Raw genomic sequence first — 23,706 nt, 5'->3', positions numbered from 1 at the left:
ACCCCGATGAGGACCCCTGCCCTCCTTGGCATCCTGCCTCCTGGAGCTTTCTGAGCCTTTTCCAGCCACCTGAGGTGCCCGGACCTGGACCCCAGAGCCCCCACAATCTGAGCCCCAGCCCTTCTGTTGGTCTCGCTTCCTCCATCAAGAACTCCCCCACCCCTCCCAGGTGCTATCCTGCAAAGAGGTGGGCAGAGGCACCACCTCAGCTTACCAGGGGGGCAGGGGTGTGCCCTGCGCCCAGGCCACATCCACAGTGGCTGTTGAGTGCTTTGCCCCAGTCAGCAGCTCCGAGGTCACATGCCACTGACCACTCCGTGACTTGGTGCCCAGAAGGGTCACACCCTTCTTGGCCTTCACCCTGGGACAAAGTGGGAGGGAGAAGAGCGAGAGGGTCAGCCTAGGGCCCGATGGCTGCCCACCTGGCCACCCCCACCCCCCAGGCTGGGGCTGGGAGTAGGGGGAGCAGGTGAGTACATTACCCTGAGTCCTAGACTTCATGCTTGAGATGAACTTGGGGAATCTGGTATCATGTGACTGAAAATGCTGACCTTCAGTGGAGGCTACAATCGCTTCTACCCCATCTCTCTGCCAAGTTCTACCAAACCTCTACTTGCATACCTTAGTGACAGGGAACTCACTACTGTGCACATCCCATTCCATTCTCAGAAAGCCCTTAAGGATTGGAAACCCCATTCCTATACTTAGTCATGGGTTCTGCTGGGGCAGGAAAGAACAATCCTCCTTCGTCTCAATTGTAACAGTTCTCAGACAGCCGGAGGGGAGCGGGTGTTCCCTGAGTCTCTCTTTTCTCCAGGCCTAAAATCTCTAGCTCTTCCAATTGTTACTTTTTGCCACAGGTTCAGGTCACCGTCCTCTGGACACTGCACACATAAGTACCCTGTAGCGCCCTGTACCAAATACAACACTTCAGCTATGCTCCGATTCATACTGGCTAAAGCAGAATGGTGATCACCTCCCTAATTCTACATGTTTACTCCTATTAATGTAGCCCAAGATCTGTGATGACTGATTTAACTCATATTCACATTCACGTATCAATCATTGAATCAGGTCTCATCCCTTCCAGGAAGATCTGAACTTTAAGGTGGTACACTCAGGAGAGAGGGTAATACTTAACTCAAAGAAGTCGGAGGCTAAAGGCAATGTTGTGGGTCCTATGCATAGTGCCTGGGGTGGGGGGAATATTTTGGTGGGGCCTTTGCTACATTCTCAGAATCATTCAACATGGTTTAAATTCCATTCTGTTTTGTGGGGATGTGATATGGCTTAAGGTATTTCTGAATTTGTGGACTGTATCCTGTTCAGGGTACAGAAAAGGCTGGGAGTCCTGAAAATTTTTCTCTTAATTCCAAGATTGGGCAAATGTCCTGACACATGGGCACACTACTGCTCATTTCTGACTCCCAGCCAACGGGCTGCTGTCTGATCTCCATTTCTTCTCTTTGCCTTTGGTCTCCTCATCTGCAAAATGGGTACACCATTTTAAGTTACACCAGCTAAGGCCCAAGGGCCCTTCCAACCCCATTCTATCATTCTTGATACCTATGCTTGTGAAAAGGAACATTTCTCCTTCCCCATGTCTGTGAGCTAGGGAGGTAGGGCAGAATTTTTTGTTGTCACCGGGCAGATGAGAACACTGAGGCTCAAATAAGTAAGGTGCCTTCCTGAAGTAGCTCAAGTGAGAAACGGAAGAAGTCGGATTAGGGTGCTGGCTCACCCCTGCAAGCGGCCAGGTATGCATTTGACCTTGGGATGCGGGCGGACCCTCCCCCCACATGCCCCCTACCTGAGAGTGAAATGCTCCACGCTGGGGCTGGAGGGAGAGGAGGAGTTGGGGGCCAGGTAGAGGAGGACGCTGAGCACCTCGCCAGGCTTGAGGGGCCGATCTGGCAGGCGGATCATCAGGTTGCTGTCCAGCCTGTGCTCCTGCAGGGTCCTTCTGGGGGGCGGGCGGAACAGGCTGATGCTCCCGATGCGCAGCAGCGGGTGCTGGGTGGGGCTCTCCGCGCGGGCGCCTGCCCCGGGCCCGGTCCCCCGACGGGCGCCCCCGCAGCCCCCAGACGCGTCCGGGGCGTGGAGGGTGTAGTAGAGCTCAGCCTGCTGACTCTCCCCGGCCGCCTCGGGTTCCAGCCCATCCGGGGACTTGCGGCGGGCGGCGGGCGGCGCGGCGGGGGCTGGGGGCCCGAACCAGGCCAGGGGCAGCTCCGCCCGCACCAGGCAGGTGGCCAGGCCCCCGCTGAGGCGGCAGGAGCTCTTGACCTCCCGCGCGTCCCTGAAGGCGTGCAGGCGGACGCACGGCAGCCGCTCGGTGACGCCGAAGTCGTCCCAGTCGCGGCCGGCCACGTAGAACAGCACCTGGGCCTCGGGCTGCGAGGCAGGCACGCGGGCGCGGACGATGAAGGCCCGCACCTTCCAGTTGACCGTCAGGCGCTCGGGGATGTCCAGGGTGCTGGACGGCTGCAGCAGCTCCCGGGCCACCACCTGGCTGGTGCTGAAGGGCCCCAGGGAGACGTTGAGGACGGGCAGCTCCTTGGTCTGGAACACCACGAAGGGCTCGGAGCGCTGCAGGGAGCCGTTGGCCACCGCAGGCGGCGGGGGCCGCGCGTCCCGCAGGAAGAAGGCCAGCCGCGTCCGCGACAGGCGGTAGCTGACCGGCAGCACCGGGCCGGCCTGCGGGCCGGGTGGGCTGGGGCTGGCCGGGTGCGAGCGGCCGGAGGCTGGGGACAGACAGGGGAAAGAGCCCAGAGGGGTGAGCAGAGGCTGTGCTGGCACGGCAGGGCACCCCAGCCTCCCACCCCGCAGCGGGCGTCCGCGCCAAGCGCGTCCCCTTGTGCTGCTGTGTTAACCTTCCGCTCACCGTTGCCTGGTTTCTTCTGCTGCAGCGTGCGCGTAAACCGGACACTAGCGCAAAGCCCTGTGAGGCTTTAAAGAGGGTTTATCCCCCCACATCCTCATCTGTAAAATGAGGATGAAATTGCTTTCTGCCTCCAGGTGCGGTTGCTTAAGACTTCCCAAGTAGTGTGTGCGGGTAAAGGGCCGAGAGCGGAGAGGGGGCCCCCAGAAAGCGCTCTTACCATTCCAACCTGCTCCACGCTGACGCCACCGGCATTAGCTTATTTGATCCTCAGATGGATCCTCTGAGCTACACAGTCTACCATTTCCACGGATTCAATCGTGTTCTGTCAACAGCTTCTCTTTTTTGAGAGCTTATTCTCACATGTTACAGGTAAAGGTGCAGAATGCTTAAGCAACTTGCCCGAGCCACATGAGCCAAAGGGGCCAGCAGTAGGCTTCGAACCCAGGGCCACCTGACTCTCAAACCCAAGCCCTTTCCTGCTCCCGCTGCCTCAGACGGTGCAGGGCCCCCAGAGATCCCTTGTCTCCCCCCACCCCCACGCCCTCTCCCCATGCACTGTATACACAGGGAATGGGACCCCACTCTCCCAAACCCAACTCAAGCCTTGGGTCTGCCATCTCTGGTCCCCTCCCCACATCTGAGCAGGACCCTGCCCAAAGCAATTCTACCTCTTGACTCTGTGAGGTGTCCTGAGCTGCCCCCTGTCCTCCATCCCCAGAACCCTGCCTTGATCCCGCTGCTATGACAACATAACACGGCCTGACTGGGTCTCCCCTCTCCCTCTAACCACCTCCCTGGCATCCACTCCCCCCCACAATAGCAGAGAGATTTGTTTCTCCTGGACACAAATGAGACCTTGCTGGCCCCTCACCGCCAGCTCAATTCCCTTTGGACACTGTTCTGGAATAGGAAGGACCAAGCTGTGGGGGTTTGAGGTTTGAGAAGCAGTTCTCTTCCCATCTTCCCATCGGTGCTGAGTCACTTTCCTCACCTTTAAAATCAAGTTAATAATAATAATAATTGATAATAATAATAATAATAATACCGGTCTTAAAGGATGTTGTGCTGTCACTTGCTCTGTTTTCGAGAATCAAATAAGAAAGAACTCTATAAATTGTGCATCGCAATGCCAATGTCTGTAAGCATTTTTATAGACTCTCTCCCTTCTGCTTACAAGACAAAATCCAGACTCACTTTGGGCCTGAGTGTGGCATTCAGGGTCCTCTACTGTGGGGTTCCAGGCTCCCCTTTGCCCCAGGACTCCCCCTCCCAAACCCACGCTGCCAGCATGACTGGACCATCTCTGCCTGTAGCACTTGCTGATTCTGCCCCATCTGCCGTCTTTGCTCATGCTGTGCCTTCTGCATCAAATTCTCCCCTTTCCTAACTGCACGCATCCACATCGGAATCCTCCTCCGAGGCCCAGCTCCAATGCCACCTCCTCCAGGAAGCCTTCCAAGGTATGACCTCAAATCCCTGGGACTCTCCTTCTCAGAGGGGACTTCGCATCCTGTCTTGTATGGAAGTTAGTTATCTAGGAGGCCGTGCACTGAGCAAGGCTCTGACAAATCATGCCTGATTTACGCGGAGTGATTTGCAGAGACCTGTGTCCCAAGGAAGAGCCTTCTAAGCAACGCTATAGTGGTTCCTTGCAGTTTATGCCCATTTATTATTTTGCCATCATCAATGAAACCTTGATAATTCTACAGACCTTCACATCCAATTCCTCATAAAGGCAATGAACTAAAAATTCCCCGCTCTTGAGGCTCTGGCACCTATGGCCTATTTTTTTTTTTTTTTTTTAATCTGTGGTTTAATTTCCTCATTCAAAAAAAAGAGGCATTTGGCTTGGGGCAGGGCATAGGCCCGTGCGGCGGGCAGCCCATGCTTTAATCACCAGACTGCTCCTCCCATTCCCCGGAGAACTCTGCTCCCAGGCCACCTTCCCCACTAGATGCTCCGAACCCTGCAAGGTATGCTGGCTGCAGTGGCGGGGCGGACAGCTAGGTCCAAGACGAGGACAGGAAGATGTCTGGAGAGATGGGAAGAGCCTTCCTGGCCGCAGTCCCTGCCCCACAGTTACCCCTGGAGTCTCTGAGATGCTGTCCTTGCCATCAGGGGGAGGCTGGTCCAAGTGACACATGTTGGAGTCCAGGGGAACAGCCCGAGCCAGAGCTCAGAAACCACCCAAACTGCTTTGGAAGCGGCAGGAAGCAGGCAAACAAAGAATCCAGGACTCAGGTGCAAGGTTCTCCCCGTGACACTCATGGGCAAGATACTTCCTTTGGTTCCCATATCTAAAATTGAGATGGTGACATCAGCCCCTCCACGAGGATGTGGAGAGTGGCTAAAAGGCCAAGGGAGAGGAGGAGGGGGGCACTGCTCTGTGTGGTGGGATGTCCAGGGCTTGTGGGCACTGGGCCAAGGCGGGGAGGGGCCACCGTGCTTGTCCCGCTGGTGTTGGGGAAGGGCAGCTGCCATAGCAGTAAGTGCTCAGCATCCGGGGTGGACAGGCTGGGGGCACGGAACTCATAACCACTGACCCTGCCTTGCTTACTGTCCTCAGGAGATCCCAAAGGCTGCTAAGTAAGCACTTAGTCCCCTTTGACGACACTCTCATTGTCCCCACCCCACAGTTGGCCATCTGGACCCCTTGGAGGCACAGTGGGGGCAGGAGCCACCAGATGGGCAGAAGACTCAGAGGGGCACGGGGGAGGGGCCTGGAGGCCATGTCCGCATGCACCCCTCTGCCCTCCATAGATTTTTGTGGAATGAGTGGGATTCTCAGAACCCGATGACTGGGATGCTCTGTGGGGTACAAGGGCCTCCTCCACGAGGCATCCAAGAGAAGACCGGATGGCCGCTGAGGGGGACGGTTCTCAGTGGCAGGCAGCAACCTTGCAGATAAAGAGTCTGGGTTTCTGAAAGGGGAAGCAACTTGTGCTAAGAAAACAGCTCACTTTCAGAAAGGAGAGCCAGAAAAGACAGTATTAGGGTGGTGCAATTTTCGTATTTGTGTCATCGTGACACACGACACCCCCTCCAGTCACCACTGTGAGTCATTCTATCCTCTGTGAGGCCCTGAGGCCTCTTCTGTGGTGGAGGTGAGTGTTTCTGAGGCCCCAGCACTATAACCTCTGCTCTCCTGCCCACTTACTCTGGAGCATAAAGGAAGCTGCTTGATCTCTCTGGACCTCAGTTTCCCCAGGGAGGTGGGAGAGGCCCTGGAGGTGGTCTGGGGTGGGTGGGGGGGCTGGAGGGGAGGAAGTTGAGGCCCGTGGAGCTGTCGGCAGACAGGTCAGGTTTTCTGGAAGGCTATCTGGGAAGGTGTGTGTGTGCTAATGTGTGCACTGGCCTGTTATCTCAGCATAAAGCAGGGCCTGGCCTTGGGAGGAAAGAGCTGCAGTTTCCCTGAATGACAACAGTCGGGGGAGGGGAAGATCTACACAGAACTGAGGTTGGTTGGGCCCAGAGGTGGGGGAGAGGTGCTGAAAGGGTGTGGCTGGGATGGACATGACAGCCTGGACCCCCCCCCCCCCCCCCAACACAGGGGGGCTGATCTCACGGGCTGGCGCACATCCGCCCCTCGGGCCCCACATCAGGCACCCCACAGGGTTCTTAGGCTTGGCTTTGAACCCTGGCCACTCTTTGCCCCTCACCCTCTCACTTGCTCCCCAGAGCATTGGCCTCCAGGCTCCCAACTCCTGCTCTTGTGTTTGGGCCCAGCTCACCCTGTGGACCACCCTTTGCACTGTGTTCCTGTCAGTGGCCTTGACTCTCCCCCGGAGCAGCAGCTAGGTTTCCCTCTGTGTAAACAGCTTTGGGCCTCCGGAGGCATTTGGGTGCAGCCCTGGGAGTCAGAGTACAAGCAGGGTAGGGGCAGAAAGAGAGGGAGACACAGAGTATAAAGCAGGCTCCAGGCTCTGAGCTCAGCACACAGCCCGACATGGGGCTCGAACTCACGAGCTGTGGGATCATGACCTGAGCAGAAGTTGGACGCTCAACCGACTGAGCCGCCTTCTGATAGAGAGGGCTTCTCCACATCTTCTCGGGCGCATGATGGGTGTTAGGAGTTGAATTGTGACCCCCACCCCAATTCATACGTGGAAGACCTGACCTCCAGGACCTCAGAATGTGGCCGTGTTTGGAGACAGGGTCTGCAAGGAGGTGATCCGGGTAAGATGAGGTCATCAGGGTAAAACGAGGTCATCGATCCAATACGCCTGGTGTCCCAACAAGTAGGGAGATGAGGACACGGACACACAGAGTGAAGAGCACGTGAACACACAGGGAGAAGACGGCCCTTTGCAAGCCAAGGAGAGAGGCCGCAGGAGAAACCCACCCTGCTGCCACTCTGACCTTGCACTTCTGGCCTCCAGAACCGAGAAGCCAAAATCTGTTGTTTTAGTCATGCAGTCCGTAGTGCTTTGTTAGGGCTGCCCAAGCAGATGAACACATGGGGATTGGCTGTTTCTGCCCCCCAACAGCCTCAGTTTCCCCAGTCAGGAGCGGAGACACCATCCAGGGGAAGAAGCTGGGCGGGGATCATGCTGGTTTTGTGCTCAGGGATAATGATGGCGGCTGAGGCAGACCCAGCCTTTCCCTGAGACTAGACCCAGAGTGTGACCCTTCCCAACTCAGCTGAGCCAGCTCCTTCTTCCCACAGCCCCAGAAGGCACATACAGCTCTTTACAGCTTGGTAACGAAGAATGGGGTGTCTGTGGATGCAACAGGCCTGAACTCCCATCTTCCTCGAATCTTCTCCCCCCACCCAGCTTCCCTGGGCACTGAATCTGCCCAGTCCCTTGGGGAGCACCGACCCGGGGCCACTTTGGGGTTATGCTCAGCTGGGATGGGGTGTGGGGGTCCCATCTTCTTTCCACGCCCACCCCGGCTCTGCCTCCTCCTGAAGCACTCCCCCACGCCTCTCACTAGGACCCGTGGGTGCTGCTTTGCTCTGTCCAGCTCTGGGTCCGACTGATCTGGAGCTTGGCCTTGGTCTGGGTGTAACATGCAAATTACCATCGAACTGCTTCGTTAGTCACTTCAGTGAATGCTCTCCGCAGGCAGGACGCTGGCCTACGCGCCCCTTCACCTGTGCAGAAGTCTCCCAAGCCACCCCCGACACCAGAAGGCACCTACTTATTTATGCTTTTGCTTTTCCAGCTCAATGGCGATACAGGCAGACACGGGGCCTGGACCAGCTTTGCGCAGCGCAAAGGGTGGCACTTGGGGTGCTTAACAAATCTCAGTTCTACCCTCTTATGAGACACCTGCGCAGGGCCAGTGGCTGGACAGAGGCCCTCCCCCCTCCTTGTTTTTAAGATTATAGGTTTATTTATTTTGAGAGATAGAGAGGGTATGAATGGGGGAGGGGCAGGAAGTTGGGGAGAATCTCAAGCAGGCACCAAGCTGCCAGCGCAGAGCCCGATGCAGGGCTCGAACCCACAAAACTGTGAGATCATGACCTGAACTGAAATCAAGAGTCTGACGCTCAAATGACTGAGCCACCCAGGTGCCCCACAGAGGCCCTCCCTCTTCAACTCAGTCTGGCTTTTGTGGTCTGGGAGCACAGCAGGGGCCTCTGGCCACCCCCACAAAACCTTCCCACTTTCTCCCCAGACACACAGGCCAGCCTGCCACCCCCACAAACCTACTGAAAATATAAATTAATCTACACAGAGGCTACAGCCAGGCAGGCTGGGGATGGGGGTGCCTCTGGCCATTTCCCGGCTTCTAATCAAGATCAGATGCCTCCTGCTTCTACCTCTAATTGTCCCCAAATTAAAACTAATCGCTTCCAAATCAGAAAAAAAAGATCGTCATTAGCTCTGGTGAGTTTGAGGCTGAGGGACACAGCAGGGTGTCCTAGCAGGGCCTGAGGGTGCTGGGCTGTGCTGGGAGCCGCTTGGTTACTCACCTGTGTGTGCACACACACACGCACACACACACACACACACACAGGTGCCACACCAGATGTCAATGTTTGGGGAGCCTTTGGCACTTGCTCCTGAACTTGCTTGAATGTAAGAATCAGTGGAAGCAAACAAAACAAAAGCAAACAGATTCTAGGGCTGGACCCAGGCTTAACACAATCGGAGTTTCCAGGGGAGAGACCTGATGATGTGTGTTTATCAAACACCCCAGGCGCTGTTATCACAGAAGTTTGGAAAACATGGCGCCCAGCGGGAAAGGTTGGGAGACACTGAAGTGACTTGTATGACATAATTTGGTGATGCTGACAGTGGGTGATGAAGTACCCAGAGCCTAGAACGGTGCCTGGCACATACAGGTGCCAAATCTGTGAAGAGATGAATGAATGAATGAATGAATGGGAGCAAGAGATATGGTTGCTGTAGGTGGTGAGGATCCTGGGGTCTATGTGTCCACTATCAAGAGGCCAGGGATGGGTTTGCACAGTGGCACCCTCCCCCCTCCCCCACACAAGCTCAAACCTCTAGGCCCACAGCAGAGGTGTGAAACACCCCTGGCCCAGGAGAGCTGTAGGGGAGGAAGCTCCCCTCTGAGGGTGCCTGGAAGAGGGCTCTGGCCGGGAGGAGGGGTGCCCCAGTTCCAGTCCTGCTCTTCCTTGGCTAACGATTAGCTCCCACCCGGGGCAAGCATGCCATTTCTGAGGACCCATTTCCCCATATCAGTAAACGGAGAATCAATCATCAACCCATATGCCAGGAACCACGGAGTGAGGTGCTGAAGTGGGAAAAAACCTGTCTTGAAGAAGGTTTTTGGTTTTCATTTGTGGTTGTTTTCATTAGTGAGATCCAGTATTAGCAAGGGTTTTAAGAAACGGGGCATCTGCACGCCCTACTGTCGGAGGGTACTGTAGACAATTTTCTAGAACGCACTTTCAAGATACGTTTTAAAGGTTTTGGCGATGCTCATGCTCTTTGCCCCAGGAACTCCCCTTGGGGAATCTCGTCCATAGATATCGGCTCAGAGATTTATGTAAAAAGATATTCACTGTGATGTTACGTTTATAAGTAAAAAATATGAAACACCTAAGTGTCCAAAAGCAAGACATGGTTAAATAAAAGCAAATGCTTAAGAATGGATGTGTGCAAGCATTACAGATCAAGTTTTCAAAAAAATATTTACTCAGATGGGAAAATGCTCACAAAATAGTTTGAACTAAACAAAGAAGGGTGTAAAATTGGCTCTATGGCATGATATCAATTTTACATAAAAAGATGTAGACACCGGGAGGAAATACATCAAAATGCTAATAGTGGTTATCTCTGGGGGGTGAGGATTACGGGTGATTGTTATTTTTTACTTTATGCTTTTATGTATTTTCCAGTTGTCTGCGATGAACATGTACTGCTTGTAAAATTAGAAAGAAAACAATAAATGTCATTAAAAATGAAGGAAAGTGTTTGAAGCTATTCCGAGATTTTTTTAAAAAAGGAAAATAAAAAAAAAGAAAGAAAGGAAAGGAAGAAAGAACCCGTGTGGTTTGGGAACCACACAAACTCACGTTCAAATCCCAGTTTTGACACTTCCTTAGCTGTGTGACCTTAGGCAAGTTACTTAACCTCTCTGAGCCTCGATTGCCACACCTGGGAAATGAGGATAATAGAACCTATTTCATAGGGTTGCCATGACTAAATAAACAAATTGCCTGGTGTAATTCCTGGCACAGAGTCAGTGTTCAGCGTTCAGTGTTTATTCATTTATTCACTCAACACGTATTGGTTATTTCATTGTGAGAAGGGAGAAGTGCTGATCTGCTTTTCTCCAGCACTGGATGCATTGTTTAGCTCACAGCAGGCCCTCTGTCAATGTCTGTTGAGTTAAAAAGGACAAGTACAGAGATGACAGGCACATGAAGCACAGTGTCCCAAGGAGCTCGAAAGTGCCACCGAGGCTGAAAGGATTACTAGTTTTGGGGGCCCCTGGGATCCAGCTCAGGAAGATCTGCCGGTGGCCTGCTGAGTGAGCTGAGGCAGTTTCCTCCCCTGTCTGGACCTCATCAGGAAGAAGCGGACAGTCCCTGAGCTGCCTGCCACATGGGGGACGTGGGGGTGGGCAGGGGCCATGTGTGCAGGGAGTCTGGTGGGTTCTGGGCCAGGCAGGGGTCAGCCGGATAAAGGAGAGGTGACAGCTGGGCCCGTGGGCCCCAAACAATGCCCTCCCGTATCCCCTAAGGCAGGGCCTCTATATACTGTTAAACAGTTTGGGTCTTGTACAAAGATGCTGGGTCCAGGGAGCCAGCAGGAAATTAAACCCAGCCCCGGGCTCTGCTCACCAAGCCCAGAGCCTGATGCAGAAATGCTTCTGCCTTTTCCCTATGTGATGCCATCTGGGCTGGTCGATATAGGTATGTCCCCACCCAAGGCTGGGGCTGTGGTGAACCACCTCTTTGAGGAGGAGCCCGGCGGAGAAATGGGTGCCTCCCTGAGGTCTGGGTCCTGAGATGTCTGTCCCCACCCTGAGCCCCACTATCCCTGCCTCCCCAGCTTCGCTCTGCCTCTTCCCAAAGCGGTTCCCTCAAGGTGAGGCTCTCTCACCATGAACCTGACTCCTGTGCCCCCAGCACTGAGGACCTCCGTGGGCCTGTAGCCCTGGCTGGGCTGAGTGGAGCAGGAGCTCCAGGGAGAGGACCCATGGCAAGCCAAGCCTCCAGTATCCCACAGCCCCCAGGAGGCTGCAAATCCTGGGGAGGCAGCCTCCCCATGCTGTCACACCCCCTGCCACACGGGATGGAACAAGCTGAGGGAAAGGGGCCAGTAGAAGGGGCACCTGTCCACTCCGCCCAAATTGCCTGCTGCCTGCGGCACTGATGATTGGCCAGGTCTCTTCCTGCATCTACCGGAGAACTCCTGGTCCCTTAGCTGTAGCGATGGCAGGATCCCTACCCTGCATTTACAGATGAGGAAACTGAGGGTCAGGAAGGCTCCCCTCAGATTGGCTGTGCCATCAATTAGCTGTGTGAGCTTGGGCAAACGGCTTAGCATCCCTCTACCTCAGTTTCCTAAAGTGTCCAAGGGGGCGATAGTCTCTCTTTCTCTGGGCTGCTCTGAGAAGGAAATGCACATGTTATAAGATGACCTATAAAGTACTTCACCCATGCCTGGTGCACAGTCAGCCTCTTTATTTAAAAAAAATTTTTTTTAATGTTTATTTTTTCTGAGAGAGGGAGAGACAGGGGAAGTGGGGGAAGGCAGAGAGAGAGGGAGACACAGAATCCAAAGCAGGCTCCAGGCTCTGAGCTGTCAGCACAGAGCCCGACACGGGGCTCGAACCCACAAGCCATGAGATCATGACCCGAGCCAAAGTCGGAGGCTCAACCGACTGAGCCACCCAGGCGCCCCAACAGTCAGCCTCTTTTAATGTCAGCTATGGTTTGGCAGTCATTGTCCCCATCACTGAAGGGAACCCACACAGCCTCCTGAGTCAGGGCCCAGAGAGCCTCTGAAACCCAGTGACTGTTCCCCCTCCTCACTGTGTCTGAGCCTTCTGGTGCTTTGCACAGAGCCATGAACAAATGAACGACCGGGGTGGGGGGGGGGGGCCCTGGGAGGTTGTGTGTGCTGATTCACAGCCACGCACGCCCGCATGCGCGCGCACACACGCAGTCTGGGCCAGTCTTCCGCTTCCAGGCCCCCTGCTCCAGCCCTATCCCGGGCCGGCATTCTGACCTGGCCACTCTTGCTCCATGAGACCAGCAGCTGCCTGCCGCTCAGCTGTGACTGGTCATCTTTGAGAATGAGGGGAGAAATCCGATGCAGGCAGAAACAGAGGGGAGGAGGAGAGTATTGGTGAATGAGAGACAGTATCAAGCTCCGCTAACTTGGAGCTTGGGAGCTTGGCTGGGAGTGCTTCTCAGGGGCCCAAAGGAGGGCCAGGGCACCGGAAGTTCGGGTAGCCGTGCCCCCCAGGGAGCTGCTGTGGCCCCTGCGTGCTGGTGCTGACCATCTATCCAGTCCTGCTCCTGGGCACCTGGCAGGGGACCTGAGGCCCAGGCAGGGAGGACATCCTGGGTGCACAGCAAGGCAGATGGGAGACCCGCTGGAGCCAGGGCTCTTGTTCCCCGGCTCCCTGCTGGTCCCAGGGGCACTATCTTGCTGGCCCCAGAGCCTTGCAGCCAGAGGGAAGCAGTCCCAGGGCAAGACCAAGCCTGGTCCTGAGGGACTGGTTGAGCCAGGCTCACTCCCTTCCCGTCCAGCCTCTGCTCTCTCTGTGGGATGCTGTAAGCTACAGATGGCCCGGGGGTCCAGAGCCTTGGGGCCCATGAAGAGAGGGAGGGTGAGAAGCGTTAGCCCTAGAGAGGGTGATACAGACCTCTTGGGGGCAAGGACTTGAAGATGTGGGACGGTGACCTTGGGCTGGAGGAGCCTGAGCCCAGAGACAGGGTTCCTGGGCTGGGGGAGCCCAGGAGAGGAGGGACAGAAGCCCGGCCCCTTCCAGATGCCCAGTGTCCCAGGCCCCCCTCCCAGTGCCTGCTCTGTGAGCCTGCCCTTATGAGTCGTGAGTGTGTGTCTGTCTGTTAGTCTGTCTGCATCTGTGATCCCAGGATGGGGACCAGAGGCTCAGACAGGCTTGTGAGGACAAGGAGGCCTTGTATTTCCAGGCAAGCATCTCTCACCCCTGGGGAACAGCTCTTTTATTGACTTCTGAAAAGCTGGAAGGGACCCCGTCCTCACCTCTGCCCCCTGCAACAACTATCAGGGCGAGTGAAACCCTCAGTCTGCCCAGCTGTAATGGGTCTGATGTGAGGTCTCTTTTGTGGTGGAAAGGGCTGAGCGGGGGTGGGGGGTGGGGTCCAGGGTGGAGGAAGAGGGGTTGGGGTTCATATGTGGCCAGGTCTGGTTTCCACTGGTGGCTGTGGGGCTCAGAACAAAAGGAAGCTGCTGGAAGAGCCCCTGGTTGCTGGTGAACTAATGGATACTCTTCAGCAGCCCGCTGCCCCTCCCCACCTCGGGCCACGTGAGGCGGACGGCTCCCTGCTTGGCCATTCCTGTGGGGGTCCCCACCTTCACACCCAGAACCCTAAGCCCCTAACCCCCCAAACACCCCTGTTTCTGGGATTTCAGGAAGACCCTAAGGGCATGGGGGATAGGGCAATAGAGTCATACTGCTGTGCTCCTGGGAGGGGGCTTTTGGAGATCAAGCCCTGCTCTACCAGTCCAGTCCTCCAGCCTCGGGCAGGGAAGAGGGGAGGGCAGCTGCAAGGAGGGCCCCTCCAAGGGAGCAGGCCTGAGGGAGGCGGGTCCCCCAGGAGGTCACAGCCTCCACTAGAACTGCCCCCGCCTGGGGCCTGGAAACCCAGGCTTGACCTACTCTGCTGACCCTCCCAACCCAGCTTCTGGTTCAGGCTCCCAGGAGGGCAAGGGGAGGGGGAGAGCAGACATGAGGCAAGGATGAGGGAACTGGGTGGGGGGGGTGGGGGTTGGTGTTGAGAAAAGGAGAGAGGAAGCTAGAGTCAGGAGAGCAGGGGGGAGGTAGAGGAAGAGGACAGAGAGAAAGAAACCAGGAGAGGGAGGGAGGAAAACCTCAGCCTGGCAGGTGCCCAGGGGGATGGAGGGGTAAGGAGGTGGGCCGAGGGCAAGGGTGGGGCGGCCTGGCACTGGAGCACGCTGGGCAGCCAGGCCTGGGAGCTGCAGCAGGAGCCGCGGGGGAGGGGCTGCTCTCTGAGTTTCACTAAATGACTAGTGGGCATTATCCTAATTATAGCGGAGCAAGCTGAGCCTTCCCACTGGCGCAGCCGCCCCGCATCTCCTAATAAACAATTAGCCGCAAACAACAGAAAGAGAGAGAGAGAGAATGTGTGTGTGTGTGTGTGTGTGTGTGTGTGTGTCTGCCCGTGGGGGTGGGGGTGGGGTTTGGAGCTGGGCCTTGGGAAGGGAGGCTCTGGGGACAGCTGGGGAACCACCTCACCCCTGCAGCCCAGCCCAGCCCAGTCTGGGGGTCAGGGCTGCAGTGAACAGAGTGGCCCCAAAGGGCCGAGCAAGCCCGTGGGGGGGCCCAGCTCATATTTAGAGGCTGCTACGGACCGCAGGCACTAGGCTAGACTCCTGTCCCCACGATAACTCCAGGAAATAAATAACATCCCTATTTCCGCCTATGAGGGAACCAAAGCTCAGAGACGCTAAGAGGCTTGCCCAAGGCCACACAGCTGGGGTTAGGCTCCTTCAGGCCTCCTGATTTCCCTAGCCCTGGGCTCATTTCCTGGGAGCAATGGAAGCTGGAGACCTGGCATGCTGGACCAACTGAGCTGTGTTTCCAGAACAGCTCCGGCGGCTGGCGCTATTACGAACACAGGGCTTTTCGGCCCGTCCACAGCCCAGGTCTGACGTTCTGACAACGGTCCGAGAGGTGGGCCTTCCCTGAGCCCGTTTTAACTGAGGCCTAGAGACAGGAGGGTATCTGTCCAAGATCTCAGGGGTTCTGTGGCAGAGCAGGGTTTGGAACTCAGACTCCTGGCCCCTGGGACAGGTCAGTAGGGTGGCGGTAGGGGGGGTGGTCTGCTGGGGCTGCACAGCCAAAGCCCCATCTGGGGAGTTTCCAGCTGGGGAAGAGAGAGCCACCCAGGAAGGAAGAGAGTGCACTCCAAGCTGGTCTGGGCATCCGGACCTGGAGGAGGAACCCATGATTGTCCTTCGGCATTGAGCCTTGCCTTGGTCTTCCTGACTCACTTACAAGCTGTCTAGTGTCTTCACTAGAGAGTCTTCTGTGGCCCCCAGCTTGGGGCCTTGGGAACTGGGTAGCTGGGGAGGGAGGCCCCTTCTTGAGCTGGCCCCTGGGCTGGAACATGTGTGTGTGAGGGCGAGTTTGGGGACCAGGGCATTGCCCCCTGGAGTGACCTGGGCCTGCAGAATGAGTAGTGCGACCAATCTGATACTGACAGTCCCCCCCGCCCCCCCCCGTCCTGGGCAAAACACAGTTGGTCACTTTAAGAAGGAGGCTAACCATCTTTTCTCTGTCTGCCCCACAGGGTTGTCAAAGGGCGTTAAAAAGAACTAGGAAGTGTCCTGCAGGGTGACTGTAGGACCTGGGCTGGTTTCCTGGGGGTGGAGGCGGGGAGCCCTGGATGATGAGATTCGCCTGCCAGCTGGGAAGAGAGCAGAGGGTCAGTGTCACAACCTTGGATTCAAGCCACTTACTTACTCTTTGAGGCTCAGCTCCCTCACCCACGAAATGGGGCCAAGGAAACCCACCTCTATACGGGTGTTATAAAGAACAGGTGTGGGAATCCCTACTGAGTGCTCTCACAGACTCTGGCTCACGGGTGTCCCCCTTCGGCCCCATGGAGCCTTCCGGATCTGCTCTGCCCTACCCTAACTGCCCCTCGAAGCCTAGGCCCTCTTGTGCCTTGTTTCTCTTGGCACCACGATGATTGACGGTCAGTCATCTACCTGATGCGCCATGGGCGTTTCTGATCCAGGGCTGGGGTCTTCAAGACTCTGATTGTAACCACCCACTTTACGGATGAGAAGACTGAGGTTTGGAGAACACAGACACCCTGCTCCTCCTCCTCTGCTCTGCCTCAGTGCAACCCATTCCTCTTCCTTATGGGATGCTTTCTTTCCTCCTCCCGGTCCCACATCCCCACGAGTGTTTCATTCCCACAGTGCCCCGGTCGTGGGTCCTTACTTGCTCTCGAGTCACCTCCTTCCACTCCCTAGCCCACACACCTGGGTCTGGGCCACTCCAGCCATGCCCTCTGCCTCTGTGCCTTTGCACATGCTGTTCCCTATGCCTGTGGTGCTGTTGCCCACATGCTCCGCCTGGTGGGTTCTCCTTGACCTTTGACTCCTCCCAAGGGTCACCTCCTCGATGATGCCCTCCTTGACCGCCCCCAAGACCTGGTTAGGCACTTCTGAGCCACTCGCATTCACCATTCCGCATTTTTCTCTGTACAGGTTTTGCTTCCTCTTAGACCGAAGCCTTGCTGAGGGCAGGGGCTGGGCCTTTCACCTTGCAACCTGACCACCCAGTACAACAGTCCTCAATAAAGATATTCAACACATAAATATTTACTCAGCCCCTTCTCTGCTCAAGACCCTGCTGGGAGCTGCCAGGGAGCCAGAGATAAAGAAGATAGTTTCTGCCCGGAAGGAATTTGCAGGCTAACAGGGAGACCAGAAAGGTACATAAATAACCACGCTAAAAGGTAGAATGCTGCAAGGCTCAGGAGGAGTGCAGGGTACCCTGGGTGTTCTAGGAGGAGCCAGATGCCCACACAAGAAATGCCGGGAGGGGGAGGAGGGACTGAGTGGCGGGCCTTGGAGGAGGGTAGAAGAAATACATAAACCGAGGAGTGTGACGAGACCCGGGAGGTGGGGGGCTTTCAGGCGGAGCGAGTGGGGGTGGACAACGGGGTCAGGGGTGAAGGCAGCTCTGGGCTGGGTGGCATAGGGAGCTGAGGTGGACAGCAGGTGGCAGCGAGGGCGTGGGAAAGGCTTTGGTGCTGGACAGATGAGTCTGGGGATTTTATCCCAATGGTTTTCAGACTGTATTCCCAGGGGCCCTGGGGCCCTGCAGAAGGGTCCCGGACCCTACAAGGCCTGGGGGTGATGCAAGGGGGGTGCCACAGAGGTCCTCGGCAGGTTTTGTAGATAGGGATTTTCACAAAGGCTTTCACGTGAATAATTGCCTTTAAAAGTTCGGGCCATCATGCTGTGGGTGATGGGGAGCCCCTAGGGATTTGGAGCAAGGCAGGGAGGCCAGAGGTGGGGCCCTGCCTTATCTCCCAGCGCCTCCCAGGCACTCCATCCCCAACATACACTCAAGACAGCAGGCAAAAGCAGGAGACACGGATAAAACTGCTGTTCAGAGGGGCTGATACAGGGCATGGGAAGCAAGTGCCATAATTACAAAGAATTTCCTGAGCTTATGTTATTGCAACAACCCGTCAGGTCAGCCTGGGCTCCAGGCATCCTGAGGTGAAGGGGCCAGACCCCGTGGCGGGCACCTGCACTAGCCCCTCACCTCACCCCATGGCCCCCTCCGCTCACAACTGCCTTCTTCTCCCTCCTCTCCCATCCTGTCCCTGTCCCTGCCCCACTCCACGCCAGCGCCTCCCAGAGGCTCTCTGAGAGAGATCTCACAGGCACCTGCCGGGAAGGCAGGAGAACTGAGCACAGGGCCCTCCCCAGACGTCCCCCCAACTCCACATCTGGAACGTGCTCGCCCCATGTCTGCTCATTTCAATCCCCAAATCCCGCCTCCTCTAGGAAGCCTGTGTGGGCTGCTGTAAAGCAAGACTGGTCAAGAAATTCTTATCCCTCCTGCAGAGGAGCCGGAGTTGAGAGTGGCTTGAATCTGAGCCCACATTCAAGGGAAGAAGAGAGCCACACGTGATGAACAATGTCTTCTGTGAGGGCCGGATGGGGGAACAGTGGCTTCTGTGTCCGTCTGTAGTGTGCCTACCCCTCCTGACTCCAAGCACCCAGATGGATATTCAACTAGACATTTTTGAGGTTCCCTGCAGCCCTCAGATTCTGGGAGGGGCCATATAAGAGCAGATGACATTCTCTTCCATGCTAAGGCCACCTGCTCCCCGATCTCTGCTAAAGAGATCTGCTCAAACTCCTCTGTGGGCCTAATGCCCCCTGGTCGTTCTCAGGGCCCCACGACGCTGCTCATTTCCAAGAGGAAGCAACCAGAAGGGAGATAACAGAGTCACATTCTCAACAGTCTTTGCTCACACCAGAGCATCTCAAGATGCCCTGGGGAAGAGGACAAGATGTCCTGACGCTCCAAGAAGGTGAGGACGTCTCGCAAGGACAACCATGATTCCTCCCACCCAAATGCCTGTCACCCTGTACCCTTGTCTGCCTCCCATGTGGACTGCAGCCCCTTGGACATGTGGGCAGACTCTCATCTCTGTATCCCCAGATCCCGGCTGGCATGTATGTTTTCCTACATATTGAACTAAGATCAGTGAATGGAATTTGGGGTGGGGGGGCGAGGAAGACTTGGAACTAAAAATGAGTTGGGAATTTCTTGGGGTCGGAGCTGCCCAACAACAGAAAGGACTGCCTTCTGGGGGTAGTGAGCTCCCCATTCCCAGAAGGATCCCAACCACCTGAGGCTGACGATCTCCATCGGTGATACCGCACAGGCAGAGGGTTGGCCTGGATGACCTTCCAACCATGGGATTCTGGGAGGCTACCGTTCTTAGGAACTGCTGTCTGCTGTGGAAGGGCGGAGGAAAGGAAAGGAGGAGGGGGGGAAGGGGTGAGTGCGAGATGCAGAGAGGGGATAAGAGGCCCAGCGCTGTCTTTCCGGCAGTCCAGGCATGGGCAGGGAGGGCAGATAGGACTGCAGCTGGAGAAACTGAAGAAGTCATGTCTCTGCTTGGTAGGAGAGGTCATGGGATTGGGGTGCACACTGCTCCCCACTCCAGGTGGTCCGGTCCGTCCAACACAAGCACAAACTAAGGGCATGAGACTGGGTCCTGCACCTCCCTGGGCACGTCCTATCCCCTCCCTGGGCCTCAGTTTCTATGCCTGTGATCTCTTGGTCCCTTTCCGGCTCTGACTTGCCTCACTTTCTCCCTGGGTGGCAGATGGAATTATTGGTCTCAGTTCTTCAACGTCCTGCAGCCGTACGGTGCAGCTGTGCCCTGGCCGTGGCCTTGTGGTAGGTGGGGTATACGTCCCCAGCTCCTGATCTGGAGCTTGGCCATGGGACTTGCTTTAGCTAGTGAGATTTGAGTGAAGGAAATGCACGTAGACGCTTGAGATGTGCTTGCACGACTGGGACTTTCCATCACAAGAAGAGTAAGCCCTCAAGCAGCACCTGGTCCAAAGAGGGTGTTGGGAGACATGGAGAGACTGGGGTCCAAACAGCGGCTTGGAGTCCAGCCAGCCAAACCCGGTCTAGAATAGCCAAACCCCAGACGCCAGGCAGACTCACGAGAAATAGACACACCTTAAGACAGATGGGGAAGTCTGTTACGTGGCATCGTCACGGCAATAGCTGACTGATAGCCTTTCCTGGATGTGTGGAATCCTGGTGCTGATGAGGGACTTTGAAAGATCATCTCAGCCCTTCTTCTGCCAGTGGACGAGAACACGGCTTATTGGAGGCACAGTGCAGTTCCCTGTCTGCAGCCCAGGTGGGAGAGCGGGACGGGGTCAAGCCGTTCTGATGCTGGGGGTGTATTCGGGGGCTACTGGCACCTCCTCCAGGCTGGCTCTAGATGACCAAGGAAGGGTCTCCGTAGGAACTCGCCTAAAAGGGGCAGCCCCTCCTGTCCCACGTAGCTATGGAGATGGGGGTGCCAAGCACAGCTGACCCGACCCCTTATTCTAAAAAGAGATACCTTCGCTGGGCTCCGCTGTGAAGAACCACGTGGTTCTGGAGCTGGGCTGAGCCCTCAGTCATCATATGGTTCATGCTCTGAGGGCCCCAATTGCCCGTGTGACAGTCAGGGACAAGGGACCTGAGTCTGCTCACTTAGGACTTCATGGCTGATTACATACGGAAATGCAAGCCGCTCTTCAGGCAGCAGAGGACAGGCACGTCCCACTCAGTGCTGCCCATGTAGGCACGGCCCCTCCAGGTTTGCCCCATTATTCTGGGCTGTTCTGGGCAGCGGGAGTGCAAGCAGTGGCGGGGGTGGGAGGGTCTGCAGCTCAAGTTCGGACTCGGAGAAACCTGGCTTTGAATCCCAGCCCTGCCTCTTTCCAGCTGTGTGACCTTGAGCGAGCGACTCAACCTCGCTGAGCCTCAGCCACCTCTCCGTTAAAGTGGATGCTTCAAGGGGGTGCCGTGAGGATACGAAGCAAACTCCGCGTGTGGTGCCTGGTACAGATACGTGCTCAGTAATAAAGGCTCGCAACAGTTATTAATAATAAACCACTCTCATTAGTCTCAGGACTTGATCTTCCTGAAAATGCATCCATTCCTTTATTTGGTCCTTCAAAGGCTTTCCATGTGCAGGTGAGGCCCAGAGAGGTCATAACTGGATTCCAAGAGGGACAGACTCACAGGCAGCTAACTAAGCTGCCAAGGGTGCACAGAGCAGGGAATGATGGAGTCCGATGGGGACTCAGCAGGGCCCTCAGCTGGGGCCCGTGAGCGGGATTTTGCCAGGAAGAGTCAGGGATGGGTGGGTCAGCGAGGCGCTGTGGGACCTGTGGGGCTTGGGGAGTTCAGGCACCAGTGGCCATCTGGGTGGGGGGGCAGCCTGAGGGCATGTGTTCAGGGGGAGAGGGCAGAGAGGTGGGTGATGGCACAGGAGAAAGAGCAAGGCCAGATCAGGGCCTCGGGTGCCACCCTATATTCCCTCCACCCCATACATAGGCAACTAGGAAAGGTGGGAGGGTGGTGGTGACACAGTCAGACTTTCATTTTGAAAGTCCGCCCCGGACACCGGATGCAGGTGCAGTGGTCCAGCAGAGAGACGTGGAGCCCCGAGTGGGGTGGTGACAGCGAGGAAGCAGAGGCCCTTTCCAGAGAAGCCACTGTGAAGCGCAGACTCGAGGGCATATGTGCGCCTGGTCCTGGCTTCACGTTCACCTCTCCTCTTCCTTCTCTTCTCTTCTCTTCTCTTCTCTTCTCTTCTCTTCTTTTCTTATTGTTTAAAAAATTTTGTTTAAATCCAAGCTGGTTAACATATAGTGTTTGTTGCTGTCACTTTAAAGCAACTCCGTCAACCAGACCCAAGGCCAGGAGAGGGAGGGAGGAGGAGGAGGAGGAGGGGGAGAGGTCTAGATGGTGGGCAGTTTGCCCACTTGGGCTTCTGGGTGGAAGGAGGGCAGTTGCAGTGAATGACGGAGGGCTCAGGGGTGACCAGGCTCAGTGGGTGACCAGAGTGAGGAAGCCGTGTGAGGAGACACGGATGATGGCTGGGTCCAGTGCCCAGAGATCTGAGCGTGGCCGGGACGGCCGAGGGGGAGGGCTGCCCACCAGGGCACATGGCTGAGAGTGGCGGGCACGGACAGAAGCTGCAAGGAGTCTGAGAAAGCAGGGTCGGGGGACATGGGGACACCCGGGGGAAAGAGCTGGCTGGAGGAGGACAGTGCCACCGATCACACCCAGGGAAGGAATGGCCCCTGAGGGCTCCCTCCAAGGTCCAGGCCAAAGCCTGCTCAGCTCCACCACCCATCTTGTCCCGTGTGTCCCCTGTCAAATGGATGCCTGTGCAGGAGCGGGCACGGCATACATCCCTTCTTCCCACCTACCATGGCATGGAGGTTTATTTAGCAGGACCCCGAAGGCAACACTTGGCCAAGGCTGGGAGTCGTCGGCTGGCTTTCACAGAGCACGTCTACACGGCGTGCCGGCCCTGTGACCGCTCTGGGCCTCAGTCTCCCCACCAGTAACAACAGGGAGAGGCTAAGCTGGCCCCTCCCTGGGTCCCTTCCTGCCCTGAATCCTCTGCCCCGAGGCTCCAGGTGGTCTGTGAGTCTGTTGCCCTAGCCTCCTGTCCTGGGGGCCCCAATACCATAGACTCTGAGGTCACGCACATCTGAGACGCAACACTGGCTTTCCCTCAAAGGGAATGACCCGGGAGAGGATGCCGAGGAGGTGAGGCTCTCCTGCATTTGCCACAGTCCTGCACCTGACCCTCACCCATCCCGTCTCCTGTCTGCCAAGACACAGCCCCAAGATGACTTCATGTAAGAACTTAGCACCAACAAACTACCTCTGGGCCCCGCCCTGGCCATCTGGCCCTCCTCCTCTCCTGGGAGCCCGGCCTAGGCTGGGACGCATCTTACAGGACGAACTCCCAAGGAGGCCGAGCCACTGTGTGGCCCTGTGCAGCTGGAGGTCTCCCGAGAGGGGACTCTCATCTCTCTGCAGACGGTGCACTTACCCCATCCCACTTGGACGTGCTCCCCCACCCTCTGCCCTTGGTGGAAGTGACTCTGGTCATGAGATGGGTTGAGGAAGCCACCTGGTAGGGGCTTAACGGGGAGCTCGACTCATTGCGTGCCGGACGCTGACCCTGCCTGTGGCGCCTTCCAGATTCTCTTCTCCTGCCCGCCTCCCCCGGAAACCACTGCTCCGGCCGATGCCCTCCCTCTGCCCTGAGTGTTAGGCCCAGATTGGGTCCCTGGGGATGAAAGCTGAGCAGCCGCTGCCCTCAGGGGACACTGTGAAGTTCTGGATCCCCCTCCTCCCTGCCAGTCCTCCAGGACTGCTCTCACCTCTTGCGCCTGCTCTCACCTCGACAGAACGGAGGCAGAGAGGGAGCACTCCATTTCCTTCCCCTCGACCTCCACTCCCTCTAGGAGGACTTGTCAAATGTGAGAGCCGTAGGGTCCTAGCCCAATTTCCTCTTCGGGTCCGGCAATGCTACAGATGGGTAAACTAAGGCCCAGAGGAGCGAAGGGGCCTCACGAGACTCCAGGTAGCTGGAGCTGCATGTCGGGCTGGGGATCTGGCCTCTGACCCCGTGCTTGCCTAAAGTGCTGCTGCTCCCACCCCTCTTGTGGGTGAGGCCAGGTCCAGACGCTCCCAGGGCCCAGCTTCCAGGCAGCACTATCGCCCTTTCCAGAAGATGGCCGTTCTCTCCTTGGCCGGGAGGCCAAGCAGAGGCAGCTGGCTTTGCTTTGGAGACACTGATTTTTGTCCCTGCCTCCCTTTTCTTGTGGAAGGTGGAACCTGAGAGAGTGGGGAAGTGGTTTCCAAACTGTGTTCCTTGGAGCCTCTCAGGGACCATGGCAGCGGGGCTCCCCTGGGCCTCAGGAGCACAGACTGAGTGCCTTCAGGAAATTGTAAGTCCAAATGGCCTGGGGAGAGGAGCGCTGGACTGGGCTTTGAATGCTTGGCTCAGATCTTTCTATTCCGCTAACCTGGAGTCATCTCCTCCCTGGAGGACCTCTAATTGCTCATCTGTGGGACAGGGA

The 23,706-nt window shown here is 56.6% G+C and overlaps 1 protein-coding gene across 1 annotated transcript in view; it reads right to left on the bottom strand.

Annotated features, from left to right (window-relative positions):
• TMEM132E (transmembrane protein 132E) overlaps positions 1–23,706 on the bottom strand; it is a 55,861-nt gene that overhangs the window by 9,796 nt on the left and 22,359 nt on the right. Inside the window, exons 2-3 of the mRNA XM_060646702.3 lie at positions 1,811–2,741; positions 215–361 (exon numbers count right to left, since the gene is read on the bottom strand). Coding sequence (XP_060502685.1) covers positions 215–361; positions 1,811–2,741 — 1,078 coding nt within the window. The remainder of the gene's footprint in view (positions 1–214; positions 362–1,810; positions 2,742–23,706) is intronic.

Source organism: Panthera onca, chromosome E1 (assembly GCF_046562875.1).
Source record: "Panthera onca isolate mPanOnc1 chromosome E1, mPanOnc1 haplotype 2, whole genome shotgun sequence".
NCBI classification, from domain to species: domain Eukaryota; kingdom Metazoa; phylum Chordata; class Mammalia; order Carnivora; family Felidae; genus Panthera; species Panthera onca.
This window is presented reverse-complemented; position numbering and strand designations above follow the sequence as displayed.